This window comes from Cordyceps javanica, chromosome 7, assembly GCF_051103115.1.
Source record: "Cordyceps javanica chromosome 7, complete sequence".
NCBI lineage: Eukaryota > Fungi > Ascomycota > Sordariomycetes > Hypocreales > Cordycipitaceae > Cordyceps > Cordyceps javanica.
In genome coordinates, this window is record NC_139301.1 from 467,769 (window position 1) to 485,018 (window position 17,250).

The following is a 17,250-nucleotide window of genomic DNA, read 5'->3' on the forward strand; positions in this document are numbered from 1 at the left end:
GTAAAAAAAAAAAGAAATCATTCCGCAAAGAGGAGAGTGTAACCAAGTCTATATCCGCTGAAATGCAGTCTTCGTGAAAGAGGAGGGTATGGTTGTTTTGCGTGAAATTCGTAATAGTGAGTACAGGTATTTTTTTTTTGTTATGGATGGTTATCGTCTTTCGTCGCGCAACATTTGTCGACATGTTCGTCGTCAAAATTTCGCTCAAATCATTTGCGCAGTCGGAGCACCGAGGCCGTGCCCGCCGAGGCCGTGACCGAGGCGGAGCGCATCCTGGAGTTCCGCTATTTGCGCCATCATGGCAAGGGAATGCTGCCCTTGCTGCTCCATGTCGGCTTTGAGCTTCTCGTTCTCCATGCGCACGCGCTTGATCTCGTCGCGGAGCTCGGCGACCTCGTCCGAGGCGGCAACAGCGGGCCCACCGCTGGACCGGCGCTTGCGCTTCACGCCAGAGCGCTCGCTGTCGTTCCCGTCGGGCGAAGCCGCGGTCGAGTCGGCGGCCAGCGGGGAGGCACCGTCTGGGTTCGTATGCACGCGTCGGAGATGCTCGTTAAGGTTTTCCTGGCGAGAGAAGCCCTTGCCGGTGTGGCGCTTGCAGTTGGGGTGTGGGCAGTTGACCGTGTTCTTGGGTCCGCCGTGCTTGTTATGCACCTCGCGCTCGTGTCGGAGAAGCCCACCCGAGTATGTGAAGCCGGGAAGATTCTCGCATCCTTCGGCGGGGCAGCGATAGGGTCGTTCATGTTTGTCCATGTGTTTGCTGCGAGGCTACAGTTAGCGCGTACGTCTTGCGAAGTGGGAAACAAAGAATGATTATTGAGGCTGCTTACTTCCATTCGCACTTGCGCAAGAACGCTCGAACCTCCTCCTTGCAGTCGTCGAGCGGGCAGTGGAACCTGCCATCAGCTTGCTTGGTGACAGCGCGAGAGGGTTTGGGAATCGGCTTTATGCGCGACGACGGCAGGGACTCAACGCCGGGCGACGGGTCTTTACTGTCGGGAAGCGCGGGTGACATGTCAGGGGCTGACATGGTCACTTCGAGGGGTGACGGGAAGTCTGCCGCGCTTAGGTCTATTCGGGTGCCGTCGGGGCCGCCCGAAGGGTCGTGCAGGATGCTTCGCTCGTCCATGACATCGCGGTCATCTTGGAGCAGGGCGGCATCGGCGGTGTAATGGCTCAAGTGCTCGGCAACATCGGAGTCGGTAAAGCGCTGATCGGCGCCATGGTCGTGCTCGTCGCCTATGGGAGGGTAGGCCCCTTCATGAATAAATGATCTGGGCTCGTATGCGACACTCATGATGTCGAACGATGTGTGACCAACGGGCGCGCGCGGCGCTGGGTTGTATGACGGAAAACCGGCAAAACTCGGGCACGGAGTAGACAACGCTGGGTGCAACCAGGCCGGCAAAGATTCGCGCAGAGCAGCAGGTGAAAGAGAGGCGCGCAAAGGCAGGTATCGTATAGTACAGAGGCGAGACAAATCGCCTTGATGGACGCTGGCTTGGTGTAAGCGGCGTCAAGACGTAGTTAGTAGGGATGTGGATTTGAATCGCGACAGACCGTGGCCTGAAAAATCTGGTTGAAATGGAGATCCAAGGCAAACACGCTCGATTCGACCGAAAGTGGCGATTAGTAAGATCAAGCACGTGATGTGCTTAGTAAGGATTGTTGGAACTCGAAGACTGGTTGGCAGTTGTCACTACTTAGCGATGTTTCCTTCTCAGTGTTTGTCTCGACTTCCCAAAACGAGGCATTGCCTAGACTCTATTATATTCGGAGTAGGCTAGGCACCCATCGGCCATGACTGTATTCTGGGATTCTTCTTTGCCTTAACGAGCCAGGATGCTGGTGACTCATTGGCTCTGATCTCGTGCAAGCTACGGCGGCGAATCGGGTGGGGCAAGGTTGTACCGTCCAAAACCGCCAGTAACATCCAGAGCAAGACGATGCTTCTCAAAGTCCTGGGCCATGGCTTCCTCAGGCTAGGATCTTCAAGGCAGAAGTCCCCATCTGCGCTGCTATTTGATCAATGGCAAAATGCACGAGGGACTGCAGCCTTGTGCCACGCCCTCTCTCAGCCTTGCGGCTGTTGCGTGGCTTACGCGTGGCACATTTCGGGCAAGGATTCCTGCCAGCTCCAGGCAAGCGTGGGTCACGGCCATCGTGTCATATGTATTGGAATCCATCATGCAATATCGTCAAGGCGTCTTTCTAGCCAGCGGTGCCTGGATGCTGCTGCGATGAGCTGTCCGTGCCGTGACACGCAACCTAAACAAGGCCGCCGGGAAAGAGGCAACCGTACGGGGTCGCACACGTCGTCGAGGGGCAAGCACTCCAGACAGTCCATCCCCAAGGAACTTTCCAGCTTCACTTTTATTCGTTGGATGTGATGTCGCATACTTGATCTTGACAGCGCCGCATTGCGTTGCGAGGTCATCTGCCACACCGTGACAAACAAAGACATCCAGCAGCAACGGCTCGCAAAAGCGCGAGGTGTCACTCTTGCATTCTGTATGATACCACAAGTGTGGTGAGAATCGACTCACATGAGCAGTAGAGACAGTCACGTTTATGATAACGTAGGTGAGGCAGGCAGGCAGCTAGGCAGCGCTGACCAGTCCCTTGTTCACAGAGGACACCAACTTGAGGACTGCAGAATGAGCAAGCAGCACAGATTTGTTCAACATATAGCCCAACGAGGTCTTTGTGAGCCCGATATAGCTGCCCAAGGCAAACTGACGCGTAATTAGCTGGTGTATCCGAGCAACGTGTACAGACTGCTCGTACCTTCAAGCACGCCAACCACATTTTTGGGATCTTCATGAGAAGCAGGCCCAATATGAAGTGACCATGAACCAAGTCGCACAGTAATACAACATGATCAAATATGTCTCTCCTGAATTGGACCGGATTTTTTTTACCACTGAAGGCGATAGATGGCTCTATGCCCGATTTGAGCTCATACATGGCAGAATGCAAATGTATTATTAACAGAACTGTTTATTGTAAAATATTACCAAAGCTTGGCACGTGCTTCGTGCTTGTTTTGCTCTTCCAAAAAATGTATGATACTGTAGTATGCGCATGATTTATCAGTTTGCCAGTTTTACTACACTGACAAACTTGAGCAGTGGCCAAGTAGTGGCTCTCCTCCAGTTGGTGATTTGGTGAAGCCGTTTTCGATAGTTGCGGTGGCGGAAGTCTGGCTGCTCCATGTCTGACCAGCGACAGCTTTCGGCCGTTGGTCATGCCCTGTGCTTGCGCCAAAGCAGTCAAAATTTGTGTATTTCGCCAAGCCAAAAGCAATGCTGAGCCAAAAGCAGGCAGAGCGCGGAGTCAGCACAGTCTGAGGGCTCGCGGAAATTTTGACGGCGAGTACATGGCGTGGGCGGCTGTGAGACGAGGAAGACGCCGTCACGGCGCTCACGGCGGGTGCTACTGCGGAGGTTGATGACGCGCTGTCCATTGACATAGGCGCCCGCGGAGCACTGCTGGCGTTGAGAGTTTGAAGATAACCCGTGCCGGAAGGAGCAGCGCTCCGACTCAGAGCCTCATTTATCACGAATTGAAGGACTTGGAATGTTTATAGCTCGGGCGTCTTGCTCGTAAAAGTAGTCCGATAGCTGGTAGTAGAAACTCAATATAGTCGGTGTCCCCACACGCTGCAAATCAACTATGATTGCGTTCCGCGTATTGTATCCAATCTGGAAGCCAAGCTCCTTACTAAATGTTATCCTCAGGTTTCATTTTGTTTGTTTTTATCAGTGATTCTCCCCCAAGCCTTGCGGTATATAAATGATCCTGCTTGGGACTTCAATTCGGCAGAAACAGGCCTAGGCTAGAGCCATACCTTTCGGGGGCTGTCAGAACAGTTGTCTTGTTCGAAGTCTCGATGTGTGCCATGGCAGCGGTAACTAGAAGCAGTATCTCTGGATAGAATACATGTCGCGAAATTTCGGTACGAAGTTGGCATAACTCGATTTCGCCGCTGAGTACAGGGTAGGCCGAATAGCGAATACAACGTGCACCATACGGCCTAATAACTTACATGCCCGTTGTTCAAGAAGCGGCAGCTTTAATACAAAACAATTTAATGCCCGGAAAAGGGTCACTGTTTATTTTTAAAACACCGACAATCTGGTTGACTAAGCCAACTATAGGAAAGCTAGGAGACAATGATTCTCAAGACGTTGGAACGCTGGCCCACCTTCTGGACTGGCTGGTGGGATGAATGCTAAATATGGTCGCGAGGTCACAAACAAGACCAAAAAGAAAGACGAAAACAACAAGATCCTTAATCGCTACTAGACTCGGAATAAAGAAGGAAGCACAGAAGAGAACAATGTCGAGGTAGCTTCCAATTCACCCAGAACAGTCAGCCGGAGGACCATCCTGAATTGTTTGGCGTCGCGCTATAACGGAAGCGCTGGAAAGAAGTTTTGTGTAGCTCAACGCAAGAGGAAGCCTGTACCATCAGACTGTATCTGCCTTGACAGCTCTGGACTCGGTCGGCTCCGAATCAGTCTGCACTAGTTCTCGAGGTCCGTAATAATATTTGCAACCGTAAAAAGACCAAAGCACAGCTGCGAATAATAAGGTAGCGCCGACAATGGTCGATGCATAGTTCCTATGTGTTTCGCGTTGTTTAGTACATCGTGACTGTTGTGCAAGTACGCGGTATGAGGCACTCACATGTTTTCTGCGGTAACAGGATAGCTGGTGGGGAACGAGACAAATAGAATCATAAAGCAGCCAAAGACGAAGGCCGTCAGATGCACCGGGAAAGAAAACCTGCCCATATTAAAAGGTCCCTTCGGTAGGTCTCTTTTATGCCATACCGTGTAGAAAATATTGATACCAATGGGCAAAACATATGATAACTGAAACGCAACCAAGACACCCGCCATAATGCCGTAGAATGCTGTCGTGTTCCAGATATAGATCATGAAAACGACAATTGAAGGCAGCAGCAAAACAAGGTTGGCCAGTACTGGCACCTTCAACCGTGGGTGCAGTTTGACAAAGGCACCAGGTAGGGCGTTGTCGCGAGCCATGCTCCAGATGGAGCGAGATGCAGCGCCCCAGACGTCAAATCCAGCCGTCATGGCCACGACGGAACTGATACAGTTGAGGAAGCAGGATAGACCAATGTTGGACGTACTGTTGATGAGGATCTGCGTGAACGGACTCATAGTCCCGATGGGCGAGGCGAGCACCGCTCCAACATCACCGATACAGAAGAGAACTGCAATTATGAATGGGAAAGTCATCAAGGCCGTGGCACCGGCTTGTAGTACCACTGTATGAGGTGAGAAAGGGAGTCAGCGCATCATCATGTATTGTAAAAGCGATGCTCGCTTCCGCTGTCAAAAGCTGTGCAACTTACTCGCCCGAGGGACCAGAATGTTGGCATCCGGAATCTCCTCACAAAAGTGCGTCACAGTGTCCAGGGAATTATAAGCGTACAGAGCGGAAAGGAGGCCGATAGACCAGGAAACAAAGTTGTTGTTCCACCCCGTGTGGTTCTCGAAGTTTGTGAATACATATGCGGCGTCATGCTTATCTTTGGTAAATCCCAGTAGGACGCCAATGACAACGACGAAGCCAACAACGTGAAGAACGAGAACTTGTGGCGGTTTTTCTTAGTACTTTGATAGAATATAGCGCGCCTCTGGGTGTTGAGCCGGCTTAACCTACCTGTTGTGTTCATATAGTGCAAGAGCCGCACGGCGAAAATGTTGACGATGGCCCAGCACGCCATGCAAGCGATACAGATCTAGAGTGTCGGCATCAGATCATGACCCCCACCGAAAGCTGACCAACAGAGAGACTCACCAACAATGCATGCCAAGCTTTTGGCTCATACGCTGTCGAAACCATGGCGTAGGACTGTACCTGAACCGCGACGCCCATCCCGCAAGACAACGCGCTCAGCCAAGTACCAGCTAGCCCCAACCACGCAGTCGTCCAACTCTACCACACGCAATTAGTCCACATCGAGGCCATTTGCCGTAGTGTGCGGGTAATCCAACTCACGAGCAGGCGAGAGTATTTCTCCGGAGCAAGTTTAGCTGTCCACACGTACTGACCCCCAGCTGAGGGCCACATGCTACAAGCGGCAGGTGTTGTTAGCAACCGCCGGGAGGGTAAAGATGGAATCTGGTAAAAGGGATGACAACCTGACAAATTCGGCCAATGCAAAAGACATGCAGAGAATTCCTGCTGAAACGAAAACCCAGCCCCAGAGGAGGCAGACAGGACCGCCGCCAGCAAGTCCTTGGGCTATGGAAGCAGTCCAGCCCTCCCACTATTTCACAAAATTGCGCCCGTCAGCAGCGAAATCGTTCTCGTTTGTGGACAAAGATGAATCATACCGCGCCCGAGGTGCAGACGGCAACGCTTAAGGCGGTCCAGAAGTTGAACCTCTTCTCGATTGTCGGCACGCCATCAGCGGTTGCGGTATCCAACGCGGTGGAGGAGGAGTGCGGAAGTTTCTGGCTTTCAGACATGTTGTATATTTATTGTTTTCGCTGCTGTGTAATGATTGCTAGATCAGTCATCTTAGGCGCAGGAATTGTCAGCTATGGTAGTACAGGTCCAGACCCGATGTTGAGCGTCTGAACGTTGTCTTTCTGTGTACAGCCGTACCCCATGAGAGAAAGGATATATGTGTTCAATGTGTCGCTTTCCACGCTGACAAAGCGATCAGCTGACGAGCATGGTGCAGAAAAAAGGAGAATGGACTCTCTGCCCGGTCAATATTTATGTTTTACGTTTTATACAGAGAAAACTTTATTGGACGAGTTTTCCCGGCTGTGGCAGGTGGCGTCGTGTGGCAGAAAACGGTCTGTAGCAGAAGTGATGAAGCTTGGTATCGAGCTAGACTACTCGCTCGATTTCGTTGAATTGCCTAGCTATGTAATTGTCATACTGATAAATACCCCGAGACTCTTGGTATATTTCTTTTGCCGAAAGTACTAATAGTACGATGCCACGCTAGTAAGTAATGGCCGTGCCAACCTTGGAACGTAACGGCAACCCACTGAATGCTCCACAAGATCTTTGTCCCCTCCCAGGCCATTCACTCAGCGGATTAGGTCGGCAACTCGGTATCAGAAACCGCATACTGGGTGCGAGGCGAAAGCTTTACACATTGTCACCTAGGCACGGTATCTTCCGTCCAAGCTAGTCCATTTCTGGCTGTACTGCATTGCAATGGACGCTCCCCAAACGGTCAATGGCGTCAAGATACTCCGTATATCTTGGGATGCTAAACTTAGCCTTCATACTGGGTAGAAGAAGGAGCCCTCATCTCGCCGACTCCCTACTATGTAGACCTTGCTCCGCCTCGGGGCGATGAAACGCTACTGAGTAGTTGGGGAACTGAGGATCTTGTCTGGAGTGGAGTCTCTATGCCTGGCTAATAGTAGTTGGCTCACACGGAAAATCATGGCCAATCACAGCTCAATGTCTCCTCTTGTTGACCAGACTTACTTAGATTGCGGGGTTTTAGTTCGGCTACCAGTACTTAGTACTGGTATTTACTATTATCGAGGTGGGCGCTCCAGCCACATTGGGCAAAATACGGTAATACATATCCATATTGCCCCCTACTATCACGTGATGGGGCGGCTGCACATCAGTTCGGCAGGGAAACACGTATGAACAGGCAGGCAAGCAGGCACCTTCTCCGTTTTATTAGACTTCCCTTTGCAAATGTTCAAGAAACAGGAACTATACCTCCTGTGCCATTGCGTCTCTCTGATCGTCTGCGCAATCGAGCGAGCTTCAAAGTCACTCGTTATCTGAAAGCTTAGCCCCACTTCAAGATGCCAGTATCCGCTGCAAGGTGCTGCAGCATCGTGGCGTCGACAGACGGGGGGGTTCCTCCACCACGCTAAAAACGTCGACAAAGAGGTAGCGTAACTGGCAAGTTGAGTGGAGCGAGGATTGTCGCATCTACTTCCTCTTCCCAATGTCTACCGCCGCCAACCTCTCTGCCATGCAAAATCTTTACAGAAGAAAGGTCACCGTGGCATGTGGCTCCTGTCGAAAGCGAAGGGCAAGCACAAGATTCTAACTCGCCATGTTACCAAGCTCTAGAAACTAACACAGCAAGCACTTGCGCAGGTTAAATGTAGCGGTACCCAGCCGTGTACGCTCTGTTGCGAAAGTGGGCGCCAGTGCGAGTTCGACCCCAATAGCAGAAGTAGGCGTGGCCCGAAACCAAGACAACCTGCCAGCCACCAGCAGACGCAAAGGACTGTACGCCCTCTGGCCCCCCGCCCCCCGAGTTCCAATAACGATGCCATGCGACCCAGCGGAATTGGATCCGGCGACGAGCCGCCATGGCCAAGTCAAGGGATGCAAGTTGCCGAGGAGCGCGAGACGCGAATCGTGGACGATGACAGCGACGCCGAAAGTAGTGACGATTGGGATCATGACAGCGACAGCAGCCCTGACGAGTATCCTCTGCACGATCCTCTTCAATGGATGCCTGCATTAGAATATCTGCTCTACCACGATGACTCCATTGCCGATGTGTAAGCCGTCACCATCTTATCTTGTTCCTTTTGCTGACTGCAGTCTGCACAGCCTTCCAGGTCTGGACGTACACCTGGTGTGCCACCTACTTGAGATATTCACCTCGCTGTCAAGCGCACAATTAAGACTGTTGCTATCGCCGCCCCAAATAGAGTCGCAATTATCAAGCGGCACAATGTCGCGCTGCCTTGTCCTGGCCGCATGCGCATCGGCAGTAAGGTTTTCTCTGCACAAAGCAGTAGCAAGACCGGATGCTAAGCAATTCGCCGAGGGCATAGCACGCGAGGCGCGAAAGTGCATACACATCTCCAGCGATCCCAACATTCAGGTCAACTCTATAAAGTCCATCTGCATTCTTGTCGACTATTCCGCGAGCAAGGCCCACGGTCGACAAGCATGGGCTGACATTGGTGGGTTATCTCTACCTCGCGGCGGCCATCACAATCTCTGAGCGGAGGAGAAAACTGACAACACCAAAGCAATGGGTCAAGCCCTTATAGATTTGGCTCGATCGGAATGCGAAATGGATCTGGAGCTGGGAGATGCATTGAACAGTGCCCAACGCTACCTAGCTGAAGCACAGTTGACACACTGTCTCGGTCATCCGAGCCTGTACCCGCCACATCGCCAGCCAGAAAGAACTTTGAAACCGGATATCCCTGGTACAAGCATAAAATTGGGTCATCCAGGGCTGGTAAATCTACTTGAGATCCTCATGTGCGTTTATCAGCTTCAATCAGTGCCAGTCAAGGAACAACAACCACCTCCCTGGGCTCTAAATTCCAAATTTCGTTCGTTGCAGAACCAGCTGGAAGAACACCTCCTTCATTATCCTGAAATATCCCGCCTTTTCTCGAAAGCCCCCTCAAGTCATACTTTGAGAGGGAACGATATAGAAGGGCTGATTTCTTCGTTGATTTGGCATTGCTGCGTCGTTGTTCTGAACCGAACGTTCCTTCCAATCCCTTTGAAAATATCAACAGGCTCAGGCCCCGAGCAAACAGTCAAGAATATCGACTTTCCCGGAGCGCCATACCTGTTTGTGAAAGAGAAGGCATACCGTTGCGAGTCCAGTGCCGACGCCGTATTTGGTATATGCCGGGACATTGTGAGAGCAAAGGCCTTCCATTCTGTGAGTCGTTCTTTTCAAAAGCAACGTACAGGAGACCTTTGACCGACAGAAGGGACTTAGTACGCGACCCTCGTAGGTTTCGCATGTACACAGAGTGCATTGGTAATCATGAACCAACTACATCGGTCGTCAAAACCCTACGAGCCTCGAATCGTAGGTAATCTCAAGACAAGCCTTATTATTCTCGGAGCTTTGAAAACTTTCTATACTCCAGCAGAGAAATGGGTATGCCTGCTTAAACTCGGAACAAGTGTGCAAGACACTACTGACCATGAAAACTCACAGATAAACATACTTATTCAAGCTCACAGCTCCACCATTTCTAGCTCTGATGATATTGACTCGGCTTTCAATGGCTTCTTCAATAGGTTTATCGGCATGCACGAACCGGCATTCGTGCCCCTAGATCCTGGGGAGAAAGATGCTGCAAAAGGATCTAGGGCGACTCACGAGCCAATCCAGACTAAAGAGCGCTACGGAGAACAAGCATCCAAAATCATTGGACGGGCAGCTAATAGAGCATCAGATAATGGCTCCGAGTGGCTTCAGGCTTATACAGGGCATCTATCAGGGGACATTGAGCCAGAGAACGCTCCGAACCAGCTTGACGCAAGCACAAATCCGACTGCGATTCATGATAAGCAGATGGATTCTAGCACCACGACGGAAACACTTCCGCTCCCGAGTACAAACGGAGAACAAGTTCCAGGCATTTTCAGCACGGAATCAGAGGTTGTGGAGTTACCAGATCACATGGGAGCCGCAATTCTGACGGCCATGTCGGGCAACATTCGCAGTTCGACTCCAAACCTCCGAGATGCTGATGCGGAACAACCCGAGCCGGCGGTTGTTCAGCATCTCGCGCAAGAGAATACAGACAACGCATTCCAGACGGATTTTGAACCTGTGTCTTCATTTTCAGAGCTCGTAGGGTTCAACTTGGAGCTAGGCGTATTCCCAGGACTGGATCTTGTTGTTGACGGTCCAGATATGTTTGGCGTGTTCAATTATGATGATACTCTAGGCCCCACTCTGAGCCCCAGCGCATTCTACATGTAAATAGAAAATCGGATTCTTTGATTTTTAGATTAATTGTACATGAAGAGGGCAGAACAAGTGGAATGCTGGCGTCTTGCACTTGTCTAGATGATGCCCAGAAGCGGAGGTTTTGGGTACTCGCTCACCAGTACTCGCCGACAACATGCTTAGTCCTTGACAGATACAAGGTGGGTTAGTATATCGGCAATTTCTCCACTACATGTGCCACGCACCCACTTCGTCGAAGTGGGTGCTGGAGGGCAAAATGGCCACCATAGCAAAGTGGCCACACTAAAAAACATACTTTTTATAACTCTTATATCTAAATAACTAAGAATAAAAGAATTATAAGATAAATATAAGAATTATTCTTATTCTAATAATAATCTATAGCCTAAAAGGATAATCTTAAATAATTCTACTTAATTATTTAAAAAAGAATTTTAAGTTTTTAAGTATAAAGATATAAAGAATATTTAATAAATAATTAAGTAGAATTTTCTAAACTTAGGTTTTTAGGCTATAGAATTTTAGATTTTTTATATATTTCTATTATTATTAGTTATACTTTTATTAGAGGTTAAAGTAAGTGGGGTCTTGTTAGTGTTTACCTGCTATCTTCTGCAAAACACTAACTGGCCACTTTGCCATGGTGACCATTTTGCCCTCTAGCACCCTCTTTCGAGAAAGTGGGTGTGTGGCACATGTATATGAGCTAACACAATGTACTGGTACCGCGTGAACGAGGAGCACAGCAGAAACAAAAACTTGGTGTAAAAGAGACAAGGGAAGGGGGGTAGTCTAGGTTTCGGCAGTTGTCAGACCTCCAAGTTCCCCGCATAGGATGTACCAGTATGATACTGCTGCAGAAACAATGTGGACCACCCTTCCGTGCACCGTTGTAAACTATACGGGATTGGTCGTAGTTGCTCTGCCCACTACATACTGGTACTTACTGATACTCAGTAATAAGGGACTTGCATGTGGTGAACAATGGAGGGTAAAACCGGCCACACTCCGAACCCCCGTATACCCACCGTGCTGCATCATGCGTGATCTCTCTCCAAAACGGGCTCTCCCTTCTGACTTCGTCAACACGCAAACGGAACACGGTACGAACTTGCCCAGAACACTCGCGAAAACCCAGCCGCGATCATGGAAGAACAAAAGATGGCTCGGCCAGAGAGACAAAATGACACTGGCGCCTGCTGGACATGCTTCGACAAGAGCCGGCAATGTGACGGACGATTGCCACGTACGTGCCAACCCAACCTCGCAAAGCGAACGTGAACCTGGTGACAGGAAACTCATGGATGATTTGGCAGATTGCGAGGGATGCATCAAAAGGGGCGTCAAATGTGGCGGATATGGAGTCCGCATACGATGGTCATCAGACATCTGGGGCCCGAGGAGGAAACGAGCTGCAAAGTCCAAGGGCAGATGCCCTCCCGCCGGAGGCTCGCCCTTGAATACTGCAGTGGCACTCTCGGTTGCTATATCTGCCCTGGGACTGCCAGGGGAGGAGAGCTTCTACATGAAGCATTATTTCCGTACGTGGACCGGTTTCCTCCGTCGTCCCTCGCTTCCCTTGATGTATCAGTCGCGCGCACTCGGCCATGGCAATCAGTCATTCATCAGCACGCCTTGCTGACGTGGAAAAAATGTTCCAGAAAATATTTCCAGAATAGCGCTGGCCATTGACTACGACACAAACGGATATCGCTCTCTCCTTCCGATGGCCATGCAAGAGCCCGCCGTGCTCAACGCCGCCATCGCGGTTGCAGCGTCTCACTACAGCCGCTGGCAGCACACTCCCGACACGGTTTCTCGCAAATATCACCGCGCGGCGGCAAAGGCGCTGCACGATCGCTTCATGGCGCGAAACAACATCCACCGTCAGGACATTCTGGCCACCATGCTGCTCCTAGTCTCGTTCGAGGTCTTCTCCGGCTCGAGCCGTTGGAAGGAGCATTTCGATGCCATACGCGGCTGGATCCGATCCCGCGGTAACTGCTCCGACCTCGACCCTTTTCTCAAAACCTGGGTATGCTTGCTGGATACGCAGAGCTCACTCAACCTCGGCCAACCGGCCATGCTGGAGCTCATGCCGTGGCTTGACGCAACAACGGACGCAAGCCCACAGAATGAGAGTGTCGACGCTCTATTCGGTTGCTCTTCAAAGTTGGTCAAGTTAATGGTAAGTCAGCCATCAAAAATCGTCAGCCGAGACGGCATTCACGTCTTGTATCAGACGCGGCCTTTCGTCACGCATCTAGCACCGGTCCTGACAATTTATGTTTAGTGGATGGCATCTCAGCTGTGCACATCTTCCGGACAGGGCCCGATCACAAGACAGGAGGTGTGCACTCGAGCGGAATCCCTGCAGGAGCAGATTAGGGCAACTGCAATGCTGCCCGGTTCCAAGCCCATGGTTGAAATATCCTGCCAGCGCTACAGTCAGCCGCTTACTGCGATAGGGATGGAGCCGGAGGAACTACAGAGACGCGTCGTGTCTACCGCCGAGATATTCCGCCATTCCTGCCACATATACGTATACCGCATTGCAAACGGGCCGGAAGCGGCCTTGACAGAGGAGTTGCAGGAATCGTTGCGGACGGCGCAGGATCTCCTCACCATGGTTCCCGACGCTCTCGGACCCGGGGCTAATCTTGGCTGGTCTTTGGTGGTCCTTGGAGCCGAGATGGACCAAGTACATGAGCGAGAGTACATCGAATCGAGGTTGGATGGCCTACATCTCTTGGGACTCCACAACACAAAGAATGGGCAGAAGATACTTGAAGAAGTGTGGGCGCACAAGGAACTGGTCATGCAGGGGCAGGCCATGCCAGAAAGCTGGCAGGATGCCATGCAACGTATTGGCCAGTCACAAATATTGGTTTAGCCAATAACTTAATATATTTAATGTCTATCGTCTGGTATTTCACTACTTTATTGCCAGATATCAGTCGGTAAATACCTGGCCATGTCGCCTTGGCCATTTTCATTCCCCTCTCCATGCCGTATCCAACAGCTTCTCAAGTGTCATGGGCGGTGGCGTCTTTCCTGCAAAATGATCGACAAGATTCAACGCCCCTTTTAACGTGGAGAAGTCGTATGCCCCGAGAGCCACCGAGGCCCCGAGATCTGCCAGCAGTGCGCTCAACTGGTCGACGCCTCCGGGGAAGTGGTGCGCGATGTGCTCGTTGCTGGGCAGGATCCTGCGATCCGTACGCTGCAGCAGCGCAGAGACGGGCTGGTACTCCACGGCAAGAGTTTTGCCCGAGCTCCTGTTGACCATCCGCACCAGCTCGTTGAGCGTGACCGTGCTCGACGCGGTGGTCATGACGCGCGGCCACGCCTCCAGCCCGAGGGCGAGGGCCGTGTACCGCGCCACGTCCCTGGTGTACGACGCGGCCATGGGCACCTCCCCGTCGCCCGGGACGAGGGCGGCGCCGCGGGCGGCGTCGACAAAGACGTGCAGCTCCCGGAGGTGCGTCGAGACGCGGGGCATGCCAAAGTAGTCCATGAACATGCCGGGGTAGATGTAGGTGAACTCGAGGCTGGTCGTCGTCCTCTCCAGCGCGCGCCGGGCGGCGGCGTGGAAGCGCTTGTCCGGGTACGGCAGGACGCCGTCCGGGAGGTCGTAGTCGACGTTGAACTCGGACGGGACGAAGCGCCGGACGCAGGGGGCGCGCTCGGCGGCCCGGATCAGCCGCAGCTGCGCGTCGCTGGCGGCTTCAAAGTCGAGCCCAAAGGCGCAGATGACGGTGTGGCAGTTGTGCCGGACGAGGATCTCGGCCACTGCCTCCTCTGAACTGTAGTCGGTCTGAATGACGGGAGCCTGCGACGGCGTGGTCTCCGGCGGCACCTGGAGGCATAGAGCCGGATAGTTGTTAACTGCATTGGCTCAGTAGCTACATCAAAATCTAGAAAGGCCGTATTTTATTCTATTTTTCATTTGTGCGGTAGACACTAACCCGTCGAGAAAGTACGTAAACCTCGTACTGCCCAAGCTCTTGGATGGACTCGGTGATGAGCTTGCCCAGGTCGCCTAGGCCACCGGCGACAAAGACAACGCGGGGCATGATTGTCTACAAGATTTGATGAAGGGATTTTCTTTCAGAAAAAAAAAGTGCCTAATCTCTGAAGCGCTAATATCAGACTGTCCTCTGTCTTCCTCCGTCTTCCTGGCGTTACTGTGACGAGTGCTTATAACATGGTTCCCGAGCAATCGCAACCGCCAGTTAGCAACTCCCGGGCAAAAGGGACGAGCTAACTGGGCTAGGAGAAGAGCTAGACCCGATACTGCAGTTGCTTGACATCGGGAATATTTCTTGATTCGCCGCCGAAATTCAATTACCCCGCAAGATGCCGCGTAAATATCCTATCTGGGTTGTCGATCCCACTAATACCCCGTAAGCTCGTCCCGACTGACTGCGTGGCTTTTCTTGGCGATACCAATGTCCACAACCAGTGGGACGTAACTCGGGTATCCGTGCAAGTATAGGTCATCACCGGTGAAATGGCGACCAAAAGAGCCAGCACAAGCAGCCATTGTGCCCACTTTGGTCCTCCGCCGCGTCACTCTCGAGGGGCCCTTATCGAGGGAAGCCACGGTCCGTCTTCTCAGCGTCTTCGAGCGAGCTGTGAAAGCGCCGCTGTTGGTGCGGCGGAAAGCCATACATGCTGCCAGCAACCATGACCCCCGGCAATTCCAAGGGTGCGACAAGTCTCCAACGTACGCTTGAAACGCTCTCACACTTTGCAAGCTGTCGATGGCATAATATTGTAGCAATGAATAGCACGTCGTGCAAGGGCATTTTAGGTAGCATCTTGACGCTAAATGATTTGAACAATGCGGCGAGACCTGGCTAAGCTCCTATACATGGAAGCGAGAAAAGAGAATTCACAAAAATTTGCATCGTCGAAACAAACAGCATAGAAATAAAATCAAAATACAGCTTTAAAAAAAAAAATCAAGACCCGAGCTCTTTCACTATTCATCTGACAGCCATCTTGGTAGGGCCAACCTTTCTGCTCTCGAGGTTGTAGTCGCCTCCCGCGGGCAGGGCCAGCTCCTGGATCGTCCCCGGCCTGCCGGACTTGACGTCGGCCGCCAAGTCGGCAAAGTGCTCCTCGGACGCCTTTTCAATGTCGTACTCAATCACCCACTCCGGACGCGGCAGGTTGAGGACCTGGGGCTTCTCAAAGATCTCGTCGCCGTCAAAGTCGAAGCTGTGGTACCCGTCGCGGATCGTGATGGAGGCCATGTGCGTGACGTGCGAGCGGTTGAAGCGGATCCTCTCCATCACGCGCAGGGCGAGGGGCACGTCGCCGCGCGCCCGCTCGAGGCAGACGGCGAGCGCGACGCCGTCCTCCATGGCCTGGGAGCCCCCTTGCGCCGACGTGGGCAGGTGGCAGTGCGCCGCGTCGCCGATGACGACGATGCGCGCCGTCGGGCTCAGCCACGTGTTCAACGGGTCGCGCCATACCAGCTTGTAATCGACAATGTTGGTCTCTGGCGTCGCCTTGACGACCTCGAAGAGTTTGCTCTCGAACCCGCCCTGGGTCAGGCATGCCAGGACGTCCTCCCTCTTGCCCGGGAACGACCAGGACTCGCCAATGTCCTCCGTGTCCTGCGGTGCGATCATTGTTAGTACGTTTGCGGCGATGCGGGCAAAAAAAAAAGATGATTCGGCAGCCGGCTCTTTTTCAGCTTTGCCGAACGCCTTTCCTTACCTTGTGCGTCAGAACCCAGCCAATATCCTTGCCGTGGTTCCAAGTATAGACGACCATGTGTAGATCCTTTCCTATCCAAAGCTTCGTCATGTCTGTGGTGGGGTCGCAAAACACCGCGAGCTCTGGATTCGTGCGGTGTTCCTCTGTCAAATTAAAGTGCGCGCGGAAGATGGCGTATCCGCTGTTGACCTTTGTGTCCGGGAGGCCAAGAACCTGCTGGCGAGAGATGGATCGCGGCCCGTCAGCAGCCACCACGACGTCGGCGGTGAACTGCTTTCCACTGGCAGTCACGACTCCGGGCTTTTCGCCGTCGACGTACTGCACCACGCGGTCGCCGTACTCAAAGACCACGCCCAGCTCCACGGCATAGTCGAGTATGACCTTGTGCATCTGGCCGCGGTGACCGCCGTACTGCCTCCAGAAATGGTGAGGCTCGAGGATCCAATCCTCCTCCCAGATTATGGTCCCGTCAGCCTTGCAGTACTGCAACTTGTCTCCCTGGTTGATGCAGACCTTCATGAGGTCGCGACCAACGCGGCCGGCCTCCCAGGCCTCAATGATGCGTCCGCCGTTGGGGAAGAAATCGATGATGTCTCCATAAGCAAGGCTCGTAGGGTAGGTCTCGATGACGGTGACCTGCATGCCGCGTCGGCGGCATTCAATGGCCGCTGTTAGGCCGCCAAAGCCGGCGCCGACGATGAGGACGTGCAGAGTCTGCTCAGTCATTGCGTTGACGAGTGACTAGAAAGGGGTGATGAAATAGACGGGGGGATGGCGTGGAAGAGGCAGACGGCACAGAG

The 17,250-nt window shown here is 52.5% G+C and overlaps 6 protein-coding genes across 6 annotated transcripts; 2 read left to right on the forward strand and 4 right to left on the reverse strand.

The window, feature by feature from the left end:
• Positions 1 to 204: 204 nt before the first annotated feature.
• On the reverse strand, positions 205 to 1,294 carry V2A60_009668 (uncharacterized protein; the record flags this gene model as incomplete). The annotated part of the gene is made up of 2 exons (XM_083260933.1): positions 205 to 757; positions 828 to 1,294. The coding sequence occupies 2 exons, from the start codon at positions 1,292 to 1,294 to the stop codon at positions 205 to 207; spliced, it is 1,020 nt and encodes a 339-aa protein (XP_083117059.1).
• A 3,391-nt stretch (positions 1,295 to 4,685) lies between these two features.
• V2A60_009669 (uncharacterized protein) lies at positions 4,686 to 6,506 on the reverse strand (the record flags this gene model as incomplete). Its single annotated transcript, XM_083260934.1, has 7 exons — positions 4,686 to 5,296; positions 5,384 to 5,623; positions 5,695 to 5,773; positions 5,833 to 5,970; positions 6,034 to 6,106; positions 6,177 to 6,304; positions 6,372 to 6,506. The coding sequence occupies 7 exons, from the start codon at positions 6,504 to 6,506 to the stop codon at positions 4,686 to 4,688; spliced, it is 1,404 nt and encodes a 467-aa protein (XP_083117060.1).
• Positions 6,507 to 8,307: 1,801 nt separating this feature from the next.
• Positions 8,308 to 10,732, forward strand: V2A60_009670 (fungal specific transcription factor domain-containing protein; the record flags this gene model as incomplete). The annotated part of the gene is made up of 4 exons (XM_083260935.1): positions 8,308 to 8,540; positions 8,593 to 8,951; positions 9,531 to 9,673; positions 9,959 to 10,732. 4 exons carry the CDS (start codon positions 8,308 to 8,310, stop codon positions 10,730 to 10,732), a joined length of 1,509 nt encoding a protein of 502 aa, XP_083117061.1.
• Positions 10,733 to 11,903: 1,171 nt separating this feature from the next.
• V2A60_009671 (fungal specific transcription factor domain-containing protein) lies at positions 11,904 to 13,613 on the forward strand (the record flags this gene model as incomplete). Its single annotated transcript, XM_083260936.1, has 3 exons — positions 11,904 to 12,261; positions 12,382 to 12,908; positions 13,014 to 13,613. 3 exons carry the CDS (start codon positions 11,904 to 11,906, stop codon positions 13,611 to 13,613), a joined length of 1,485 nt encoding a protein of 494 aa, XP_083117062.1.
• Positions 13,614 to 13,712: 99 nt separating this feature from the next.
• On the reverse strand, positions 13,713 to 14,796 carry V2A60_009672 (uncharacterized protein; the record flags this gene model as incomplete). The annotated part of the gene is made up of 2 exons (XM_083260937.1): positions 13,713 to 14,579; positions 14,689 to 14,796. 2 exons carry the CDS (start codon positions 14,794 to 14,796, stop codon positions 13,713 to 13,715), a joined length of 975 nt encoding a protein of 324 aa, XP_083117063.1.
• A 915-nt stretch (positions 14,797 to 15,711) lies between these two features.
• V2A60_009673 (uncharacterized protein) lies at positions 15,712 to 17,176 on the reverse strand (the record flags this gene model as incomplete). Its single annotated transcript, XM_083260938.1, has 2 exons — positions 15,712 to 16,347; positions 16,451 to 17,176. The coding sequence occupies 2 exons, from the start codon at positions 17,174 to 17,176 to the stop codon at positions 15,712 to 15,714; spliced, it is 1,362 nt and encodes a 453-aa protein (XP_083117064.1).
• Between the last annotated feature and the right edge of the window lie 74 nt (positions 17,177 to 17,250).